Source organism: Schistocerca nitens, chromosome 2 (assembly GCF_023898315.1).
Source record: "Schistocerca nitens isolate TAMUIC-IGC-003100 chromosome 2, iqSchNite1.1, whole genome shotgun sequence".
NCBI lineage: Eukaryota > Metazoa > Arthropoda > Insecta > Orthoptera > Acrididae > Schistocerca > Schistocerca nitens.
The window spans coordinates 747,140,778-747,165,167 of record NC_064615.1 but is presented as its reverse complement, the minus strand read 5'-3'; the positions used below and the strand labels follow the sequence as shown (position 1 = coordinate 747,165,167).

At 44.5% G+C, this 24,390-nt stretch overlaps 1 protein-coding gene across 1 annotated transcript in view; it reads right to left on the bottom strand.

The window, feature by feature from the left end:
• The window catches only part of LOC126235303 (uncharacterized), a 485,532-nt gene that overhangs the window by 133,345 nt on the left and 327,797 nt on the right, over window positions 1–24,390 (bottom strand). The window contains exons 4-5 of the mRNA XM_049944027.1: window positions 19,046–19,228; window positions 14,227–14,340 (exon numbers count right to left, since the gene is read on the bottom strand). Of these exons, the coding sequence (XP_049799984.1) occupies window positions 14,227–14,340; window positions 19,046–19,228 (297 nt within the window). The remainder of the gene's footprint in view (window positions 1–14,226; window positions 14,341–19,045; window positions 19,229–24,390) is intronic.

The window sequence follows — 24,390 nt, the reverse complement described above, 5'->3', positions numbered from 1 at the left end:
GAGCACTGAAAGACCTAAGTCGAAACAAGGCCCCGGGAGTAGACAACATTCCATTAGAACTACTGACAGCCTTGGGAGAGCCAGTCCTGACAAAACTCTACCATCTGGTGAGCAAGATGTATGAGACAGGCGAAATTCCTTCAGACTTCAAGAAGAATATAGTAATTCCAATCCCAAAGAAAGCAGGTGTTGACAGATGTGAAAATTACCGAACTATCAGTTTAATAAGTATCAGCTGCAAAATACTAACGCGAATTCTTTACAGACGAACGGAAAAACTGGTAGAAGCCGACCTCGGGGAAGATCAGTTTGGATTCCGTAGAAATGTTGGAACACGTGAGGCAATACTGACCGTACGACTTATCTTAGAAGAAAGATTAAGGAAAGGCAAACCTACGTTTCTAGCATCTGTAGACTTAGAAAAAGCTTTTGACAATTTTGACTGGAATACTCTCTTTCAAATTCTGAAGGTGGCAGGGGTAAAATAAAAGGAGAGAGATGCTATTTACAATTTGTACAGAAAGCAGATGGCAGTTATAAGAGTCGGGGGACATGAAAGGGAAGCTGTGGTTGGGAATGGAGTGAGACAGGGTTGTAGCCTCTCCCCGATGCTATTCAATCTGTATATTGAGCAAGCAGTAAAGGAAACAAAAGAAAAGTTCAGAGTAGGTATTAAAAGCCATGGAGTAGAAATTAAAACTTTGAGGTTTGCCGATAACATTGTATTCTGTCAGAGACAGCAAAGGATAGAGCAGTTGAACGGAATGGACAGTGTCTTGAAAGGAGGGTAAAAGATGAACATCAACAAAAGCAAAACGAGGATAATGGAATGTAGTCGAATTAAGTCGGGTGATGCTGAGGGTATTTGATTAGGAAATGAGACACTTAAAGCAGTAAAGGAGTTTTGCTATTTGGGGAGCAAAATAACTGATGATGGTCGAAGTAGAGAGGATATAAAATGTAGATTGGCAATGGCAAGGAAAGCGTTTCTGAAGAAGAGAAATTTGTTAACATCGAGTATAGATTTAAGTGTCAGGAAGTCGTTTCTGAAAGTATTTGTATGGAGTGTAGCCATGTATGGAAGTGAAACTTGGACGATAAATAGTTTAGAGAAGAAGAGAATAGAAGCTTTCGAAATGTGGTGCTACAGAAGAATGCTGAAGATTAGATGGGCAGATCACATAACTAATGAGGAGATATTGAATAGAATTGGGGAGAAGAGGAGTTTGTGGCACAACTTGACTAGAAGAAGGGATCGGTTGGTAGGACATGTTATGAGGCATCAAGGGAGCACCAATTTAGTACTGGAGGGCAGCGTGGAGAGTAAAAATCGTAGAGGGAGACCAAGAGATGAATACACTAAGCAGATTCAAAAGGATGTAGGTTGCAGTAGGTACTGGGAGATGAAGAAGCCTGCACAGGATAGAGTAGCATGGAGAACTGCATCAAACCAGTCTGAGGACTGAAGACCACAACAGCACATGTCTGTAACGGGGTACATGTAGCCTCAAGATGCTGTATGAGAAGCTGCCTGTATAACTAAGTAGAGGAACTGTGTCGCTAGCGGACGGAGTAGCTTCAAATCTAAAGTATTGCATCAGGATGGGAGGAACAAGACAGTATTATTTACAATTTTCTGGGCGGCCAGTATGATAAGGGAATGAAGGTTTCCGCGGCGTTTCAAAGCAATAAAAGCTTCTCTGGCTTCTTGGGCAGTATGGTGTTTGACTTCCACTCTACCTGTCTCCGTGAAGTGGTTGCGGAACTCTTTTACTGGCGGTCGCTAGGACGGATCCTTAACTGTATTGAGTTCTGAAGTTTCAGTGATCTGGCAACCATAAGCCATTCCACATATTGCGCTTGAATTCAAGCTGATGCCATTATATTCAACATCAGTTACCTTATTAATTCATAATCTGCGTGCAAACTTCGAAAAAGTCTCAACGCGAGGGATCCGAACTACCATGGGAAAATTTTAAGGGCTATTCTGTCTTGAAGAATATCAATCCTAAAGCACTGAAGGAAGAGGGGGGGAGGGATGTTCTATTGCTACTTACCCATCGTAAATTTTACTTCTAGTCCCACTTTAAACCCATAGCAACGGTTTTAGTGCTCAAAATGTTATCGGAAGAGACGTCGTAATGTGTGTTCCGCACCAGTTATCAATTATTATAATTATTATAGCTCCAAACTGTTTTACACACAAAATGAGTAGAGATCATTTCCGTTTTAAAGACTATCGTTACAACTTAAGCAAGATCTAGCTCAGTGTTCTGCACAAATTGCTCTTGAGCAGAGACTATAAAACGTCGTGGTCAGTCTTCGTCTGCTCGAAGGACAAACTGAGAATACTTCTCCACCTTGGGGTTGTTGTAGGTTCTGCCACTGCTGCTCAGGTTAAGTTCATCAAGCAGATCACAAAAGTATGTTAATGTCAAAATCAAATTCAGCATCATCCACAGTATGTAATTTCAGTGGCACAAGATGAGATTAGAATTGAAAAGGGACAATGTAATATAAGCTAACCCTCTCCTAACTATGACTGCTTGACGTTTCACTTAAGATGCAACAATAACATATATTTTAAGAGATAGAGCGAATATGCCGACTATTAGAAAACATGCACAACGTTGTAAATGTTCGTAATTTTTACGACAAGAGCACCAGTAACAGCAAACCACTAGAGTCAGGCAACAAATAATTCGTCTGTTGTTAACACCAATGTTTGACATGAAGGTACTCAAGAGCACGCGTCGTTCGTGTGTCCAGATTGGCGGGAAGAACGAAGAGATAGCAAGTGAAATCGTAAATTTTACAAGGGTGTAGTAATCTAGGGCTATGGATAATTTCCACAAGAGAAGAGAAACCATTCATGTCACTATTTCTCTATTAGGCTGAAAATGATGCACTGAAGCACCGAAACTGGTAGCCATAATATAAATGACACCACAAGGACATCCGTAGGTGTTTCATTTTCTTCCACAAGTGAACGGCCGAAGTCCCGCAGACCTACAGTCAGAAGTGTGAACATACAACAGCCAAGATAAATAGTGTCTCCCGCCAAGCATGATGTCCTGATGACAGATTTCGCCTACTGTTATGCAGCCAATGTAACATAACTCTCATGCGTTTCCTTCTTCATGACAGTTCTCGGCCGCGCTCTGCAGGGACAATGAAGATGCTCCTACAGCGTTTTCGATTAGAAGTAATGGATCACCCATAATGTAATTAGCTCCCCGTGAGTTGCATCTCTGCTCACATGAACCGCTGGCTATGAAGATAACATTTTAGCGCAGACAACGAGCTGTAGATCACAGTAGAAAATTGGCGGAAATCACAGGCAGCTCCCTTCTATGACGGGGGTATTGAAAAGCTGGTACAATGCTACGACAAAGATCTAAGTCGTAGCGGCGAGTATATAGAGAAGTAGCTGGAAAGTGCAAATAACTCTCGCAAAAAAAAAAAAAGATTTGCACAGTGGTTTCATTTCGAGACCAATCAGACTTCTTTCCGAATAGCCCTCGTATAATCATTATATCGACCCCTGCCAAGTAAAGATACCATGCATATAAGACTTGCCAACCTGTGTCAGAAAAAGATAGCATGCTCATTACATTTGTCAATCCGTGTCAGGAAAAGACAGCCCGCATATTATACTTGGCTTGTCACACGAGATTAAACAGTTAGAAAAGACAGAATACACTGAAAAGCCAAAGAAACTGGTATAGGCTTGCGTGTTCAAATACAGAAATATGTAAACAGGCAGAATAAGGAGCTGCGGTCGGCAATGCCTATATAAGACAACAAGTGTATGGCGCAGTTGTTAGATCGGTTACTGCCGCTACAATTGCAGGTGTCAGGATTTAAGTGAGTCTGAACGTGGTCTTATAGTCTGCGCCCCAGCGATGGGACACAGCATCTCCGAGGTAGCCATTGCCATGAAGTGGCGATTTTCCCGTATGACCTTTTCACGAGTGTACCGTGTGTATTAGGATTCCGATGAAACATCAAATCTCCGATATCGCTGGGGCCGGAAAAATATCCTGCAAGAACGGGACCAACGACGACTGAAGAGAATCGTTCAACATAACAGAAATGCAATCCTTCCACAAATTGCTGCCGATTTCAGTGCTGGGCCTTCAACAAGTGTCAGCTTGCGAACCATTCAACGGAACATCATCGATATGGGCTTCCGGAGCCGGAGGCCCACTCGTGTACCCTTGATAACGGCAAGACACAAAGCTTAATGCCCGCATGTGCCCGTCAACACCGACTTTGGACTGTTGATGACTGGAAACATGTTTCCTGTAATGGTGTAGGACATGTGCAGTCGGAGTGATACGGGACCCCTGATACGTCTAGATACAACTCTGATAGATGACACGTACGTAAGCATCCTATCTGATCACCTGCATCCATTAATGTTGGAAAATTACAGCAGGACAATGCGACACCCCACACGACCAGAATTGCTACAGCGTGGCTCCATGAACACTCTTCTGAGTTTTAACACTTCATCTGTCCACCAAACTCCACAGACATAAACATTATTAAGCATATCTGGGATGCGTTGCAACGTGTTGTTCAGAAGAGATCTCCACCCCTTCGTACTCTTACGGATTTATGGACAGCCCGGCAGTTTCCTCCAGCACTACTTCTGACATTAGCTTAGTCCATGCCACGTCGTGTTGCGGCACTTTTGCGTGCTCGCGGGGCCCTACACGATATTAGGTAGCTGCACCAGTTTCTTTGTCTCTTCAGTGTACTATGTCTTGTTAATCTGCAGTCGTCTAGCGATGTTCATATAGCAGGAAACTGGCTGTGCATTTATTAATGCAACTGAAATAACAGCTGTGGTAGTTTTCTTAAGATTGAAATCTAGAAAAATTGGAAGTGGAAATCCCATGATTGGTTCGGATGGGACGGGGGCCAGGGGGTGGGAAGGGCGGAGGAATTTGGAGAGCCCTAAACTCCTTTGGTCTAGGACGCCGCCGTCTGTATTCCGGTTAGAAATCGATGCTAACAGAGACCGAGAGAGCACCCACACGAACATCTGTGTCGCCGCCACGTGCAGAACGTTTCCGCTTCCCCGAGGCCGACGCCCACCGTGCCAACAGAGAGCATATTTGCGAGCCGCGAGTGTGGCCGCAAATGTCGCCCACCGTTAGCGTCCGGGAAGTTAAGAGTCGCCCTCGCCAGATAGCGGCGGGCGGCGGCCACGCACTCCACAGCCCCAGCCCGCTCTGGATAGGGGTCAGGTCAACCAGGCACGAAACCTGCCGAGTCCGGTTTGCACGGCGTGTCCTTAAATTAACTGGGGTAGAAGGAGCCTCAATACGCGACCAGACGGATTCGTTCTGCGTACAAGTTCTACTGGCGTGTTATGATAATATGCAAAGAGCTTTACAGGTTAATGAGGTCGGCGGCCGTCATTCAGGAGTATTTCCGTTCGACCGCCATCTGTTCTGTAAGATGCTTGAAGAACGGCATTTGACGTTACCATATGGAGCATGCACTTTATTTTGCAAAAATACTTTTTTGCTTCACAATTCTCTTGATCGCTTTGGTGTGTTCGTGACAGTTGACCTGTTTCGAGTCTATAACGATCCAGTATCTTCATACGGCTATAACACGCTAAGTCGTCATATAGAGCTCATCTTGGTGTCGATTTTAAGTGACCACCAAAGTCGCTGCATGATGACTTGCGTTACTTTCGTAAAAAGATACCAGTTCTGACGATGAATCACTAGACTCGAAACTGATTAACTGTCTTAAATATACCAAATATAGGGAGGTTATAATTGAAGTGCAGTTACTCACGGAGGTCCAGTGTGGGCGGTAACTATCGAATGACAGCGAAAGTTGGTAGATACGCTACTGCGTTAATGTGATACCGTTTTGTGCTAAAAGAAAAAAGTTCCAATTTTGGCTACCAGGAGCAGATCTGGTGCTGAATAGCATCTCGTCGACGTTTCCAGTGCTTATATTGAACAAACTGTGGCGGGTGGTAATAAAATCAATATTATGTCTTTCCCACTTGTTTGATATTTTCTGCCTACGTCCCGCTCCTAATGCATTACATATGGAAACAATTCGATACGTCTTTCTTGCATTCACATCGCCAGGTTTCCAACTGACGGCCAAAATTGGAACAATCTTGCTTTTTTTTTTCAGCGTTAATCGGTACCGCATTAACGCATTAGAATATGCACTAAGTATCGCTGCTGTATCATAATTCCAACCCATACTGCGTCTCTGTGAGTAGTTGCACTTTAATTACAACCGTTCGGTACTATCAAGACAGACTGCTCCTGTAGCTGAATGATTAGCGTTGCTACCTACCGTGCGGTAGTGCGATTCCCGGTACCTCCCCGGATTTCCCTGAGCTATAGATGTATGATCTTCGAAATCTTTAGAAAAATAGGTTTAAACTATAGGGAAAGAGGGGTAATCTAAAATATGTATAAGAAGCAGGAGAGAAGAATAAGAGTAGACCAGGAACGAAGTGCTCGGATTAAAAAGGATATAAGAGAGGGATGTAGTCTTTCGCCCCTACTGTTCAGTCCATTCTTCCAAGAAGAAATGACGGAAATAAAAGAAAAATTAAAGAGTGGGATTAAAAGTAAAAGTGAAAGGATATCAGTGTTAAGATTCGCTGATGACATTACTAAGGAATGACAGGATCTGTTGAATGGAAAGAACTGTCTAATCTGTACAGAATATGGACTGAGAGTAAATCGAAGAAATATGAAAGTAATGATAAGTATCAGGAATGAGAACAACGAGAAACTTAACATCATAATTGGTGATTACGAAGTAGATGATGTTAAGGAATTCTGCTACCTAGGAAGCAAAATAATCCGTAACGGATGAAGAAGAAGGACGTAGAAAGCAGACTAGCTGTGGCAAAAAAGGAATTTCTGGCCAAGAGAAGGCTACTAGTACCAAACATGGGCCTTAATTTGAGGAAGAAATCTCTGAGAGTGTACTTTTCGAGCACAGGATTGTATGGTACTGAGACATGGACTGTGGGAAAACCGTAACAGAAAATAAACGAAGTGTTTGAGTTGTAGTGCTGCAGAAGTATGTTGATAATTAGGTGGACTGATAAGATAACAAATGAGGTGTTTCTCCGAAGAAGCAGCGGGGAATGGAACGCATGGAAAATACCGACAAGAAGGAGGGACAGGACGATTAATTTCCATAGTATTAGAGGGAGCTGCAGAGGATAAAAACTGTAGAGGAAGACAGAGATTGGGATACATCCAGCAAGTAACTGAGAACGTAGGTTGCAAGTGCTACTCTGAGATAAAAAGGAATCTGTGGCGGGCCTCATCAAATACACTCCTGGAAATTGAAATAAGAACACCGTGAATTCATTGTCCCAGGAAGGGGAAACTTTATTGACACATTCCTGGGGTCAGATACATCACATGATCACACTGACAGAACCACAGGCACATAGACACAGGCAACAGAGCATGCACAATGTCGGCACTAGTACAGTGTATATCCACCTTTCGCAGCAATGCAGGCTGCTATTCTCACATGGAGACGATCGTAGAGATGCTGGATGTAGTCCTGTGGAACGGCTTGCCATGCCATTTCCACCTGGCGCCTCAGTTGGACCAGCGTTCGTGCTGGACGTGAAGACCGCGTGAGACGACGCTTCATCCAGTCCCACACATGCTCAATGGGGGACAGATCCGGAGATCTTGCTGGCCAGGGTAGTTGACTTACACCTTCTAGAGCACGTTGGGTGGCACGGGATACATGCGGACGTGCATTGTCCTGTTGGAACAGCAAGTTCCCTTGCCGGTCTACGAATGGTAGAACGATGGGTTCGTTGACGGTTTGGATGTACCGTGCACTATTCAGTGTCCCCTCGACGATCACCAGTGGTGTACGGCCAGTGTAGGAGATCGCTCCCCACACCATGATGCCGGGTGTTGGCCCTGTGTGCCTCGGTCGTATGCAGTCCTGATTGTGGCGCTCACCTGCACGGCGCCAAACACGCATACGACCATCATTGGCACCAAGGCAGAAGCGACTCTCATCGCTGAAGACGACACGTCTCCATTCGTCCCTCCATTCACGCCTGTCGCGACACCACTGGAGGCGGGCTGCACGATGTTGGGGCGTGAGCGGAAGACGGCCTAACGGTGTGCGGGACCGTAGCCCAGCTTCATGGAGACGGTTGCGAATGGTCCTCGCCGATACCCCAGGAGCAACAGTGTCCCTAATTTGCTGGGAAGTGGCGGTGCGGTCCCCTACGGCACTGCGTAGGATCCTACGGTCTTGGCGTGCATCCGTGCGTCGCTGCGGTCCGGTTCCAGGTCGACGGGCACGTGCACCTTCCGCCGACCACTGGCGACAACATCGATGTACTGTGGAGACCTCACGCCCCACGTGTTGAGCAATTCGGCGGTACGTCCACCCGGCCTCCCGCATGCCCACTATACGCCCTCGCTCAAAGTCCGTCAACTGCACATACGGTTCACGTCCACGCTGTCGCGGCATGCTACCAGTGTTAAAGACTGCGATGGAGCTCCGTATGCCACGGCAAACTGGCTGACACTGACGGCGGCGGTGCACAAATGCTGCGCAGCTAGCGCCATTCGACGGCCAACACCGCGGTTCCTGGTGTGTCCGCTGTGCCGTGCGTGTGATCATTGCTTGTACAGCCCTCTCGCAGTGTCCCGAGCAAGTATGGTGGGTCTGACACACCGGTGTCAATGTGTTCTTTTTTCCATTTCCAGGAGTGTATTTTAGAAGACTAATGACTCAAAAAAAGTTGCTATTATATATCTGTGGGCAGACCTTAGACATTAGTCACATAGCTATGAACTACCTTGCGCAAAAAAAGAAGGAGAAATGGAGATCTGGAACAGAGTCCACACAGCTTCTCGAGGTCAAATGAGGAGCTGTTTCAACCAAGAAGCAGCGACATCATTAGGATATATCTGCTGGCAGTAACGGCTGCTGGGGTCCCACGATCGTAGTACGCAGCGGTTAGCCAGTCAGAACAGGCGAAAGGCCTAATCTGTGAGTGGTGTTTACATTCACTCTCAATACATTTGTAATTAAAAAAGATACATGAAATTGGTGGCGCTGCCTACATTCATTTACCTCGACATCTACATACGTACTCCGCAAGCCATCACACTGTGCTTGGCGGAGGGTATCTTCTACCACTTCGAGTCACTGCTTTTACTGTTCCACTGGCAAATGGATAGAAGGGAAAGCGACTTTCTACATGTTTTCATACAAGCCGTGATTCCTCTTACCTTGTCTACGCATTCCTTAGGCCAGAGTTATATGGCTGGCGTAAGAATCGTTGTGCTGCCTGTCGCAAATGCCGGTTCTCAAAACTTTCTCAACAGTGTTCGCGAAAAGAACGTCTTCTGCCCTCCAGGGATTCACATTTGATTTCACTAAGCATTTCTACAGTACTCGTGTGTTGATTAAACCTTTCGGTAACAACTCTAGCATGCTTCTGAATTGCTTCATTGGTTTCCTTCTATCCGACATGGTGGGGATCCCAGACACTCGGGCAGTACTCAAGTTCGGGTCGCGTATTCTAACGTGGTGTGCCTTATGGATGACGTATATTTCCCTAGAATTCTCACAATAAACTCAAAGGGACCATTCGGATTCCTTACAACCGATCTTACGTGCTCGTTCCATTTCATACAACTTTGCAATGTTACACATTAATCCATGTGATTTTGTCAAACAACATATCATTAATACTGCATTCGAAGAATACGGGATTGTTTTTCCTACTCAGCTGTAGATTGATACTCTATTCGTCAGATCGTTTATGTGTCCTATATAGAGAACAAGACAGTCGCTTCGGCAGGCCTGACGATACCCTTGTCTGTGATTAACACTCGCCGTCCAAGACAACGTAATGGGTTCAGTCACTTAAAAATTCCTTAAGCTACTCACATGTCTGAGAACCTATTCCGTTACACTCCGTCAAACGCTTTCCGAAAATCTAGGAATATGGAATATTCCTATCGCCTTCCGTCCATGGTTCGCAGGACATCGCAAGAGAAAATTGTAAGCCGAGTTTCGCAAGAACGATGCGTCACCTACTTCACTGGCCCAACTAACTAATAAGAAACGTTTATACACATCACAAAAAGATGAGTTTCTTGTTCACTCCGGTAGAAAATGATTTGTGCTCTACGTTAATCTGAACGGAACATAGGATGTGACATGTTGTCGGTTGCATTCATTTTGAAAAAGCAAGCGTGCTTGCGAAATCCACAGGTGACACATTCACGCTGTGGCTGGAATTTCTTCAGTAGAGTCCTTTATAGAATGACGGTAGAATCGTGAATATGGTAGATATAGTAAAAATGCTGTGTAAGCAAACTGCCAGCAGTGTGCAGGTATTAGGGGCTATAAGTGTCCCTACATCAGAGACAGGTCGTTGGTTACCTACGAGCAAAGTGTATGCTGAAGACGACCTTTACTGCTTGGTGATGACAGTTCTGCAACGATTGAGAGCGAACAGCAGATTAGTTGTGACGCGGTGATCCAGCAAAGACCACAGGATCAGGACAGACACCTCCATGAGGAGAGTGAACGTAAGATGTACACGAAATGTCGAGGAGGCGCCCGTCACTCGGCACTTTTAACACGACGATTCTGTTCGTACTATAGTTTACATCTTAGCCAGGGTCGCCATACAGGACCAACAACACTAACAATAGGGTAATTAGGTGGACCCAACGTTTAGCAGAGGTTCATGAATTTCTGAATCGTACATTCATACGTTACAGACAGCGACCATAGTAGAAAGTAGATATAATAATGTGCAATACTCCTCTTAGAAAGTACTGGATTTTAAGGCTATTTCTAGATGCAGCCAAACCTAACGTGGCTTAAAGTAATAAGTTCATGACACATTTTTCATACTAAGATGAGCTCTCTACTGATTTAAAACTGTCGTGAAAGGTGATAAACTACCTTAACATGCCTAAAGTGTCACAGCGTGATCCACTATGCATCAGGTCCGAGGAGTTCGTTCTTAACCGTGACATGTCGTTAGCAAACTGAACTGTGTGCTTAACTGCATTGCGGTAAGGAAGGACTCGAACAAGATAGTAGAAAATTTGAGAGAATAGCGTCCCTAGCGAGTGAAATGGCGCACTGCTTAAGGCATTACACTCGTATTCGTGAAAAATGTGTGTCTAATCCTCCAGCTGTGAAGTCTTCTGGTATTTTCTAAACCAATTGAGACGAATACTGTAGTGGCTGCCCTGAAAAAGGCACGCCCGATTACCTTTTCCATTCTTGGACGATCGAAACTTACGCTCCTTTTCAACAACCTCGAAGGCGACGCGACGTTAATCTTCCTTCCCTAACGCAGACACTATGCTTACGACGCTTACGATCTATTGATGGAAGTTACAGAGTTTCGCCACTTTTGCACCTTACCACTATAATTTTTGAACACAACCTCCATTATATTTTACTTATTTCTGGTGACACCTGAAATGTACTTCACGTTTTGGAAACTGAAGTGGGTGTTTAGAACACTTCAGAAGTGCACTGCATATACGAGGGCGTTCAATAAGTAATGGAACACTTTTTTTCCTCGGCCAGTTTCGGTTGAAAATATGCGGAATTTTTTGTGGGACATCGTGGAATATTCCCGCTGAATCGTCTATAGTTTCACGAAGTTCAAAGACGTGGAAGCGCTATACATAGCCTTCAAAGTGGCGTCTGTAACGGAGGTGAGCTCCAAGCAAAGAGCTGTCATTGAGTTTCTTTTGGTGGAAAACCGGAGCATCGTAGATATTCACAGAGACTTGCATAATGTCTACGAAGACTTAGTAGTGAACAAAAGCACTGCGAGTCGTGGGGCGAGGCGTCTGTCATCATCGCAGCAAGATCGTCCAAAACTATCCGATCTCTCTGGTGCCGGCCTGCCGTACACAGCTGTAGCTCCTGCAGTGTAGGAACGTGCGGACACTCTCATTCGGATCACAATCAAACACCTCGCTACACAACTGAACATCTCTGTTGGCACTGCCGAAACACTCGTCCACCAGTTGTGGTACTCAAAGGTCTGTGCCCACTGCGCTCCTCGCTGCCTAACGTAACACCATAAAGAACAACGACGGACCACCTGTGCTTAGCTGCTTGCACATTACGAGGCTGATTATGACAATTTTTTGTCGAACATCGTCACAGGCGATGAAACATGGGTTCATCACTTCGAAACAGAAACAGAACGTCAGTCCATGGAGTGGCGCCACACCACCTCTCCTGTGAAGAAAAAGTTCAGAGCCGCAGCATCAGCCGGTAAAGTCATGATGACGGTCTTCTGGGACTCTGAAATGGTTATTCTGTTTTATGTCCTCCCTCGTGGTGCAACGATCAACGCTGAAGTGTATTGTCCTACCCTGAGGAAACTGAAGAAATTACTTCAGTGTGTTCGTCGTCACAAAAATGCAAATGAACTTCTGCCTCTCCATGAGAATGCAAGGCCTCACACAAGTGTGTGCATCCGAGAGGAGCCCACAAAACTTCGTTGGATTGCTCTTCTTTGTCCACCATACAGCCCATATCTCGCACCTTCCGATTCCCATCCGTTTGGTCCAATGAAGGACGCACTCCGCGGTAAGCAAGTATGTGTGTGGTGGGGACGTTATTGATGCAACAAGACGTTGGGTCCGACGTCGAGCAGTAAGAGTCTTATCATGTGTGCGTACAGGCTCTACGCGAAAGGTGGCGTAAGGCGGTCGCATTCAACGAGATTATGCTGAAAATTAGGGTTTTGTAGCCAAAAGAGTGGGCAATAATAGGGCGTACTGAAATCCAGAATAAAACGAAGCTACTTTCAAAACAAATGTGTTGCATTACTTCAAATGGCTCTGAGCACTATTGGACTTAACATCTCAGGTCATCAGTCCTCTAGAACTTAGAAGTACTTAAACCTAATTAACCTAAGGACATCACACACATCCATGCCCGAGGCAGGATTCGAACCTGCGACCCTAGCGGTCGCGCGGTTCCAGGCTGAAGCGCCTAGAACCTCTCGGCCACCAGCGGCCGGCACTGTGCAAGGAAGAAGGCAGGTACGTGATGCGTTATGGGAAGGTACAGAGAATGTGGTGTCGGCGGTGTGCTCTCATGCCACATGCTCCAGCCATTGCCTACCTGGGTAACTGGCAACGCTAGGGTGAAGACCACTTTGGGCCAACGTTTTTGCCTGTGCCTGTCCCTAGATAAAATTATGTGCTCGGAAAACTGTCGCTGTCGTTTCTTAACGTAATACTGAAACGTCCCCTTAGCAAAATTATGAATGACTGTGACAGTAAACTTCTCCGTTATTTGATACAAAGACAGCTGAGTAAAATTGAACGAACTCAGACAGTTCTCTCTTTACTTATTCTGATCATCACTAAACTGACAAAGAATTTGTTTTTTTAGTGCAACGCAATTTGACTTTCAATACCCTACAAAAGAATGGCCCTGACTAACAATAACCTATAACTTTCAGGAATCACTTACCTCACAAAAATCTTCGTTACTCAAACTACTGCAATACAGCGAGCGCCAATACTGCCAGCTAAATAAAAGATTCTAACCATTGATGGCGCTAACTACTGATAGGCATAGTTAGCAAAAGAAAGATTTTGGTAGAGAACAAGCAATGTATTTACCTTCATAGCGTTCAAAACTTATAATATATATATAATTTTGTGACATCCAATTAAACAAATTTCCTTTTTCTGGCGGACGCACGTCCAGATCGTCCGCTCAAAACTCTGGCACGCGCTGTTCACATCCAACTGTCCAACACTACACTAGCGAATATTCGAACAATGCCAACCAGCCACAGACTGCACACAGCACAGTCAGTGATTTTCATACAGAGCGCTACGTGGCGTTACCAACATAAAAACCTAAGCAGCCTACTTACAATACTTGCTCTCTTTTTCCCATAATGAACACTTCAATGACTACCATGACACATTAGCTAATACGAAAATCAACTCGTAATGTTCTACCCGCATCTAGATGCGCCCGCTACAGTCAGACGCGGCAGAATGAGTCCATTGGCCGGAACGTCACGTCGTGCACTGCTGCTTGTCACTGCGGATCGCCTCACCAGCCGCCTTCTTACGTGCACACTAGTATAGCCACTGTTGTCAGAGACCGTAAGGACGTACTGTAGGGAGGAACAGGAGAGTGGGTACTCACGCAGGGGTCTGGGTCGCGGCAGCACGCCCCAGGTCGCACCTTGCCGTTGGTGCGGGCCGTCGTCTCCTCGTGGTAGTCTGGCGTGGCGCCGTGCTGCACCAGGATGTTGAGGCACTGCAACCACACACACAGTCCACATCACTTCACGTGCCACACAGAAGCGAAGCTATCACCATCGACCTTCTTATTGTGATAACTGAAAATTTGTGTCAGGCTGGGACTCAGACAAAGTTTTCCCCTACTTTTTCGAGAGCAGCCACCACAACCACCGTCGTATTTGAGCTCCCCACCCCAGATCCGACTTAAGCTTGTGTTGTCACTGACTTTTCCACCTATGGTTTATGAAGATTACTACCAGAGATTCTACATCTACATCTACATTTATATTCCGTAAGCAACCCAACGGTGTGTGGTGGAGGGCACTTTACGTGCCACTGTCATTATCTCCCTTTCCTGCTCCAGTGGCGTATGGTTCGCGGGAAGAACGACTACTGGAAAGCCTCCGTGCGCGCTCGAACATCTCTAATTTTACACTCTTGATCTTCTCGGGAGGTATAAGTAGGGGGAAGCAATGTATTCGATACCTCATCTAGAAACGCACCCTCTCGAAACCTGGACAAGAAGCTACACCGCGATGCAGAGCGCCTCTCTTGCTGAGTCTGACACTTGAGTTTGCTAAACATCTCCGTAACGCTATCACGCTTACCAAATACCCCTGTGACGAAACGCGCCGCTCTTCTTTGGATCTTCTCTATCTCCTCTGTCAACCCGAACTGGTATGGATCCTACAATGATGAGCAATACTCAAGTATAGGTCGAACGAGTGTTTTGTAAGCCACCTCCTTTGTTGATGAACTACATTTTCTAAGGACTCTCTCAATGAATCTCAACCTGGCAACCACCTTACCAACAATTAATTTTATATAATCATTCCACTTCAAATCGATTCGTACGCGTACTCCCAGATATTTTACAGAAGTAACTGCTACCAGTGTTTGTTCCGCTATCATATAATCATACAATAAAGGATCCTTCTTTCTATGTATTCGCAATACATTACATTTGTCTATGTTAGTGTCAGTTGCCACTCCCTGCACCAAGTGCCTATCCGCTGCAGATCTTCCTGCATTTCGCTGCAATTTTCTAATGCTGCAACTTCTCTTTATACTACAGCATCATCCGCGAAAAGCCGCATGCAACTTCCGACATTATCTACTAGGTCATTTATATATATTGTGAAAAGCAATGGTCCCATAACACTCCCATGTGGCACGCCGGAGGACACCAAAACATGTGCAAAGGATTCGGTGGAGGATCTTGGCATATTCTGCTAAAAGGGCTATACGTAAGACGGATTAAATTTATTGAAATTCAATCCATGTTACAGTACTGGTCTGGCAAAAATTTTCATTTGTCACAAGATATCCATTACACTGCCAGTTCAGAATTCTCAGTATTTCATTTGATGTCACTGCATCTTCACTACTTACAGACCATTTCGATCCATTCCTTTGACTTAACTCACTGCCTACTGTTATTTACTTATTAGTGCAAAAATTGCCACACAAGAAGAAGGGAAAGCACATATATCTGAAGTAAATTTCAACATACTGAAGGGGTACATCGGTGTGTATGACTATTTTAAAAACTTTGAATACTGGCAGTGTATATTTTACACACAAAATGTTTTTTAAAGCAATAGAGTTATATTTTCCTACTGGAGGTCGTATTGTTCAGAAGTTCCTGCCTGGATACCAATACATGTTCATATATGGGTCAGGTTGCACTTTAGCCCTTCTTGACAGGGAATCATGCACTCTTTCAAATACACATGGCTTCATTCTGATTGCTTAAATGCGGTGGTCACACTCTTCAGTAACGTAAGCACGTGGTCGATGTGTTGGACACGCACAATAGTGTTACTTATAGTCCGTCTCGATTGCAAAATGTCTATTCATATGACCGGTTTCGGTTCCTCTAGAACCATCTTCAGATCTGATATTTCGGTTACAGGAGTAACCCGTCCAAACACAGCAACTTTCACATGCTGTGACGCAGCATAAATATCTTGCGTCACAGCATGTGAAAGTTGCTGTGTTTGGACGGGTTACTCCTGTAACCGAAATATCAGATCTGAAGATGGTTCTAGAGGAACCGAAACCGGTCATATGAATAGACATTTTTCAGCCAAGACGGACTATAAGTAACATTGTAAAATCACTGACTGCGGCTATCCTATCAGACATTATGTCTGTTTTTGCAGACACACAACAGTGCCATATCCGGTAGCGTGGGGCAGCCATTCACGGGACGTGAATTTTTTGAATTTCCGGCTATGGGGACAGTTAAGGCCAGTAGTGTTTGCCCAACCCATCGCCAACGTGAAAACATTATAAGAGCGTGTGACTGATGCGTGTTACGCAATCCGATTGAAAATAATGCTTGATGAGGGATGTGTCAGTAAGTGTGGTAACCACATCCAGCACTGCCTACAGTGTCTACTTCTATGTAAGACACAGATGTGAATGAGAGGACAGATTGGTCCATACCTCAGTACGTGTTGGTTTTCCAGACATGTCATTAAGAAACTTTTCTTCTAGTTTTGTCCAATACTATCTCCTGTAGGAATATCTAACACTTTTTTTAACACCCTGTGTGTAATGGTTACCTAATAAGAAATAGAAATTCTTATTCCTAATATCTATTTTGACCAAAAGCACTATACATCTACAAATACACAACACTGTAACCCATTAAATTAATGACACCTTGTTAAAGTCCGGGTGATATGGGACCAGTACTTAAGCAACCCGCAAATTTCAGATTCTGATTGTTTAAAAGAACTAGTGGTGGTATAAATATTACAATAATTTAGAAAAGGGCAACGCAAGGTCATAACCTAAAAGTATGGCTCATTTTTAAATATGTCTATTCATCTACAAAATCACAGCTATAATATTTATAACCAGTTTCGGTTACAACGATTAATGCTAAGCATGCTTGACAAAAAAAATTGCTCTCTCTCAGGAGACATGACACTAACGCCTGTTCCGGACTTCACAATGGCCTCCATTCAGCGACGAAGAGAGTCCAAAAGTTTATTCAGGTATACCACATCTAGCTCAAGCCACTCATTGCCGATTAGGTACAGCAGAGACACGAGATTGCGAGAAAGCCGGTTGCTGTCTTTCAGTTTCTGTTCCAAATAGTCCCATGACATTTTCCATCTAATTGACGTGGCATCATATAATTAAATTTTCATTGAGATGTATGAGAACGACGTTTTAAGAAGGGAAAAATAAGCTGAAGACATGAATTTGTGTTACGGAGGTCAACGGACTATGATAGTCCATGCAGATGGGTGATCTGTACTGCAGCAATAGTGCCTAATAAGCACGAAGACGTGGTCATGGCATAAATTTAAATTCATTTATTCAGCTTCCATCATTATCGTTGACGTCGAGGACTTAGCCCTCTCCTTTTCATGCTTGATCTGTGTTCAGTTTTTGGCAGGCTATCCACTGACAAGGGGAAGGCCTCAGACACGGTCAACCGATTCGGCTCAAATTTGGCAGGTCGCTTGTGTACAACGTAAAACGAAGGACTCTAAGATATTTTGGGTCAACAGCCCCGCGTTTTTGAGAAAATCACCCCTAAAGGTTATGATGAGCAATCGACTCAAAATTGGAGGGATCGATAGATAATTGTAAATAGAGCATTTTTCATCATCAGGTATGGGGTCCGCAAACGCAAACTTTTCCAGAAATCGAGGAAAGAAACTTTTACAACTGCCGTTTCAGTACCCACATGATAAACGCTTTTCGCCGACTCTTCGGAAGGAACAGTGTAGCTGTCGAAAGATTGCATTGACTAGATGTTCTTGGTGCCGTGAGTATATTTGTTTCGAATATTTATATGACAAGTACCATCAATCTAGTTGTTCGAAGAAAAGTGAGGGCACGTAACAGTCACTGGAAGAGCCATTGTAAAGTGACCTGGAGTAACATTTTAGTTGTTGACTATCCCAAGAGGATTGAGAAATTTATTTGCCTACCTTATTGATATCATTCCTTATTGATTTACTTACCTTATTAACCCTCCTATCCTTAACCATTGAGATATGAAAAATACAAACGAAAAGAAGAACATCCGCTAGGGTTCTTCGAGATTCGAGCGCGCGTTCTCCGATTCCCAGCCACTTACCTTAGCCGTTGCGCTATTTTTTTTTTTATTTACTCTAATTTTGTTCGCTTTCGTTCTTTGCATCTGCTCGGGGCGGACGTCATACGACATCCGTTTAAGTTCGTTGTTGATCGATTAACTCAGTTTTATTTATTTTTTTTATTACAGAGGGCAGCTAACCCTCTGACCGAACACGCTGAGCTACCATGCCGGCGATATCGGTGCTGTCAGCGAGAAGCATTTACCATGTGGTTACAGAACGGCAGTTATACAAGTTTCTTACATCGATTTCTCGAAAAGTATGCGTTTTCGGACCCCATATCTGGTGATGAAAAATGTATTTACAATTACTTATCGATCTCGCCGATTTTGAGTCGATTGCTCGTCATAACTTTTAGGGGTGATTTTCTCAAAACTGCGGGAGTGTTGACCCAAAATATCTTAGGGTCCTTCGTTTTAGGTTGTACAGAAGCCACTTGAGAAATTTGAGCCGAATCGGTTGGCCGTGTCTGAGGCCTTCCCCTTGTGAGCCAAATCTGATGGGGTTGCGATAGGGAGTTTCCCTCGTTAGTAACGGCGATTACCTGGGTGGCCTACTAAGCTACAGAGAGATGAGAAACGGTGGACTGGTGCTGACCTCCATCTGGTGGTTGTCGGCGGCGTCGTTGATGGGGCTCTTGCCGTAGCGGTCGAGCGTGAGCTTGGCGCCGTGGCGCAGCAGCCAGCGCACGGTGTCGGCGTGGCCGCGGCTCGCCGCGAAGTGCAGCGGCGTCGCGCCGTCGCCGTCGCGCAGGTTGGCGTCCACGCCCTGCTCCTGCACCTGCCAACACCGCAGCACACGGTTGTTACTGTCCGCCCCCAAACGCTGCACGCGCTGTCTTTGTAGGGCCACCACCGCTGCTAATAAGGCGAAAGTTTGGGTGGAGCCTACCGACACCTCTCGTCGGTTTTGGTCCGTGAGGTGATGATGTCTTGGCGTATGTCATACGTGGACCAACAGAAATAGAGACACTGAAAATGCCTAATTTGTTTTTACAGAACTGTTTGTAATGTAAAAGAGGCAGTGGAATGAAAACGAGACAAATAAAAAAAAAAAAAGCATCAGGTGCGTGTGAGTCTCGAGCACTGAGGCTCCCGTACAAACTTAATTACCTCTATAGACAGTTTACCCATTCCGGGAATCGAGGATATTTTTCGTTTCACATCTGAAGTCGGATAACAAATGACAAAAGAAATACACTACTGGCCATTAAAAGTGCTACACCAAGAAGAAATTCAGATGATACACGGGTATTCATTGGCAAATATATTATCCTAGAACTGACATGTGATTACATTTTCACGCAATTTGGGTGCATAGATCCTGAGAAATCAGTACCCAGAAGAACCAACTCTGGCCGTACTAACGGCCTTGATACGCTTGGGTGTGTACAGGTACAGCTGCCCATGCAGCTTCAACACGATATCACAGTTCATGAAGAGTAGTAACTGGCGTATTGTGACGAGCCAGTTGCTCGGCCACCATTGACCAGACGTTTTCAATTCGTGAGAGATCTGGAGAATGAGCTGGCCAGTAGGCAGCAGTCGAACATTTTCTGTATCCAGAAAGGCCCGTACAGGACCTGCAACATGCGGTCGTGCATTAGCCTGCTGAAATGTAGGGTTTCGCAGGGATCGAATGAAGGGTAGAGCCACGGGTCGTAACACATCTGAAATGTAACGTCCACTGTTCAAAGTACCGTCAATGCGAACAAGAGGTGACCGACACGTGTAACCAATGGCATCCCATACCATCACGCCGGGTGATACGCCAGTATGGCGATGACGAATACACGCTTCCAATGTGCGTTCACCGCGATGTTACCAAACGCGGATGCGATCATCACGATGCTGTAAACAGAACCTGGATTCATCCGAAAAAATGACATTTCGCCATTCGTGCACCCAGGTTCGTCGTTTAGTACACCATCGCAGGCGCTCCTGTCTGTCACGCAGCGTCAAGGGTAACCGCAGCCATGGTCTCTGAGCTGAAAGTCCATGCTGCTGCAACTGTCGTCGAACTGTTCGTGCAGATGGTTGTTGTCTTGCAAACGTCCACATCTGTTGACTCAGGGATCGAGACGTGGCTGCACGATCCGTTACAGCCATGCGGATAAGATGCCTGTCATCTCAACTGCTAATGATACGAGGCCGTTGGAATACAGTACGGCGTTCCGTATTACCCTCCTGAAACCACCGATTCCATATTCTGCCAACAGTCATTGGATCTCAACCAACGCGAGCAGCAATGTCGCGATACGATCAACCTCAATCGGGATAGGCTACAATCCGACCTTTATCGAAGTCGGAAACGTGATGGTACGCATTTCTCCTCCTTACACGAGGCATCACAACAACGTTTCACCAGGCAACACCGATCAACTGCTGTTTGTGTATGTGAAATCGGTTGGAAACTTTCCTCGTGTCAGCTCGTTGTAGGTGTCGCCACCGGCGCCAACCTTGTCTGAATGCTCTGAAAAGCTAATCATTTGCATATCACAGCATCTTCTTCCTGTCGGTTAAATTTCGTGTCTGTAGCACGTCATCTTCGTGGTGTAGTAATTTTAATGGCCAGTAGTGTATGTTTCCTTGTGATATAATTACAAATTACCAATTTAGGATTTTGCCCATTACCTGTCCTGTGTAAACGCGTTTTCCAAATTTCTTGATTCTCGATCAACGAGAAGTATCCTAAAGGTTCTGGTGAGTTCATTTTCAGGTATCAAAGTATGGGAATGAATGGCCGCATCTTCTGATTGCATTAACTTAGAGGATGAAAATTTTTACAGCGCCAACTAACCATAGATCTTAATATCTGACATAAATCTGACCTTGACACTACTCGTACCTGAGAAAAATAATTCTTAACAGTTGAACCGACAACGGATAACAAAGTGATCCTATAAAGGTATCGTTTTTACAAATTGAGGCACGGAAAACTAAAAAAAAAAAAAAAAAAAAAAACACAAGCAAACTGTTCATTATTTCTAACGTAATCGCCATAACTGATAAATTTGTCCCACTGTGAGACACGACGGTCATTGCCTTCACGGAAAAATGAGCTCACCCCAGCGTGCACTTCTTGTTTCGAAACAAATCGAAGGCAACAAAGTTTTCTCTTCAGGGCACCAAAAATGCGGAAAACGCATGGGGAGAGACCGGGAGAGTAAGGAGGGTGTGTAAGGTCTTCCAGGGAAACTTTTGCTGCGTACTCGACACGACCTACACAACAAGTGGACGGTCCCATCGATTTGCTTAGGACGAATAGGTGCATGGTCCCGTAGGCAAACACAAAAGTTTTTCCGTGATGGCATTGACCGCCTTGTCTCGCAGTGGCATAAATGTATGAACAGCTATCGTGATTACTTTTGAAATAATAAACAGTTTACATGCTTTCCTTGCATCTGTCTCGTTTTCATTTGGCAGCCCATTATAGGCTGTCAGGAGAGACTGATCCGTAGTGTACCCCAAGATCCAGGTAAGTTGAAAAGTGCCTGGTTGTGAAATGGCTTCGCGAAGCCAACGAATGCGATGTCTTGACAACAGCCACGAGTGTAATTCGTGTTCGGGCACGTATTTGGCACATAATGGCTGTCAATAAGTGCTTTGTGTCGACCGTTTAAATGACCTCATAGGTCAAAACAAGGGTCGTGGGTCATATCATCAATCCGAATATTTAGCCGGCCGGTGTGGCCCAGCGATTCTAGGCGCTTTAGTCTGGAACCGCGCGACCGCTACCGTCGCAGTTTCGAATCCTGCCTCGGGCATGGGTGTGTGTGATGTCCTGTCAGTTAGGTTTAAGTAGTTCTAAGTTCTAGGGGACTGATGACTTCAGATGTTAAGTCCCATAGTGCTCAGAGCCATTTGAACCATTTTTTGAATCCAAATATTTACTGATGGAAGAGATATTAGCCAAACCTTCCAGGCTGGCACACGAATAGAAGGAAAAACATTGTCAACGTGGAGCCATAGAGGCGTGTATGCCTGTCATAAATTGATGTCCCGCACCGCCTTTTTCTGTTCGCATGTGAAGGCTAATCTCAGGAACTTGTGCGGAGGTTTCAATATGGTTTTCATTAATAGACTGATTCACGAGGAAGGTTTGTGTGTATAATTTATAAATATTTCGTATACATTAGCTGAACTATGATGAATACGGAATAGCAGTACCTGTGTTATTAAAAAGCACGATGCAATTTTCATTGATGTTAGTCCAATATACAGCCGATAGTTGTTCGTATTCACAACTGTGAATACATTTCGTGGATTTCCTGACAGCTACAGTCGCTACAGTGCGTGTTCCTTCCGACACGCGTGGGTGTTCGAAGAAATATTGCATTGTAGTTCTTAATAACACAGGCACTACTATTTCGTATTTACTCGCCAATGCCAGACCCTCGACTCTCAATAAATACGTCCTCCCTGGATGGAAAATACGTAACGTAAGGGTGAAGGTTGTGACACATGGACGACGACATATGGAACTTTGGGTCTGGCTGTGATTCGTGCACGGATAGCCGAAGCGGGCAAGGTGACCGCTCGCGTAAAACAGGAGATCTATGTTCGAGCACGATCAAGCATAAATTTTCGTTGTCGTCATTCCAATGTACGGACAATGATGGTTCACATTCGCAATTGTGAATACATTTCGTGAACTATGATGAATTAAAGGTACTTCCCTGCCCCCTCCCACCCCCTCCCCCTACGCACCAATCCACGTTCTTCTGGGTGTATGTCAAGGATAAAATCAGGAACTATTATAAAAATAGACAGACTGATTCGAAAGAAATGTTTGTATATATAATTTACTACCTCTATGCCAGACAAGTGGTCTGGCGATAGGTACTTAGTGCTGCCCGTGTGAAGCCGGAGCGGATCGCTAGTACAACATAAATGACACACTGTGTCGAAGGTTGAGGGCGTTGCAGGAACAATCCTGAGAGTCCTGAGAGTCGTGTACTGCGCGGAGAAACTGTGTGTCTCTTTGTAGATAAACGGAGAGTGTACAAGCAACACGGATAAGAAAATTGAGAATACCATTTGTTTAAGTACCGCTACAATCACGAGGGCAACAGTGCTAAGTCTTTTTACAAGATTTCCGGAAAAATGTTCTTTTAAGTGGATTTGAAAAGAGCGAGCGGCGAGTACGTAACATATACAAATCCGATTGCATGTAATAATTTTAACAGTAACTATTGCAAAGTCTATTAGTTCCCAGAAATATATAAAACAGAAGAATTCACTAAGTGATAAACAATGTCCAACTGTTCTGTGTGCAAAGAAGCAACAAACTTCCCTATTCTACTTGATCATTTTCAAAAGGATGATAGCGATCACAAACCATGAAAACTTTTCCTGATATTCTGCGATAATGATAACGAGTAATAATAAATTTGTAGATATGGCTGAGTGTGAGCCTAGCGCTACTAAACTGCCGCTTGAGAAAATTATAATTGACAATAAACTAAACAAGAACGGAAGCCGGTAAAAATAGTGGAGAGTACATTAGCAAAATGGTAAACACCAAAATAGGGAAAGAAGTAGTAGCAGTTCAGTGGCTGTTTTTGCTGCGTCAGTCGTCAGCTAGGTATTAGGAAGGAGCAACGGAGGAACAGTCAGTATTTGTCAGGAAAACAGAACTTTTTTCTCAGGAGAATAAGTGGACGATTTTCATAAAAATTGCTACAGTGGTGTTCAAGCATGGTTTCTATAGTTTTCTTTGTCGGCTAAGCATTCATATTCCATCGATATATTACAAAAGACAGCTAAACTATTTTGCTTTCGTCTAGAGAACAAAGCGACTAACAACGAAGTACAGGTATAAACGTAAAATAAACACATGAGACGCAAAAAGTGTCTTCAGTAAACAGGCGCTACGATATCTGGGATGGTATTCTACAGAATGGATAAAATAAAACTGGCCTGGAAATGTTTATAATACAC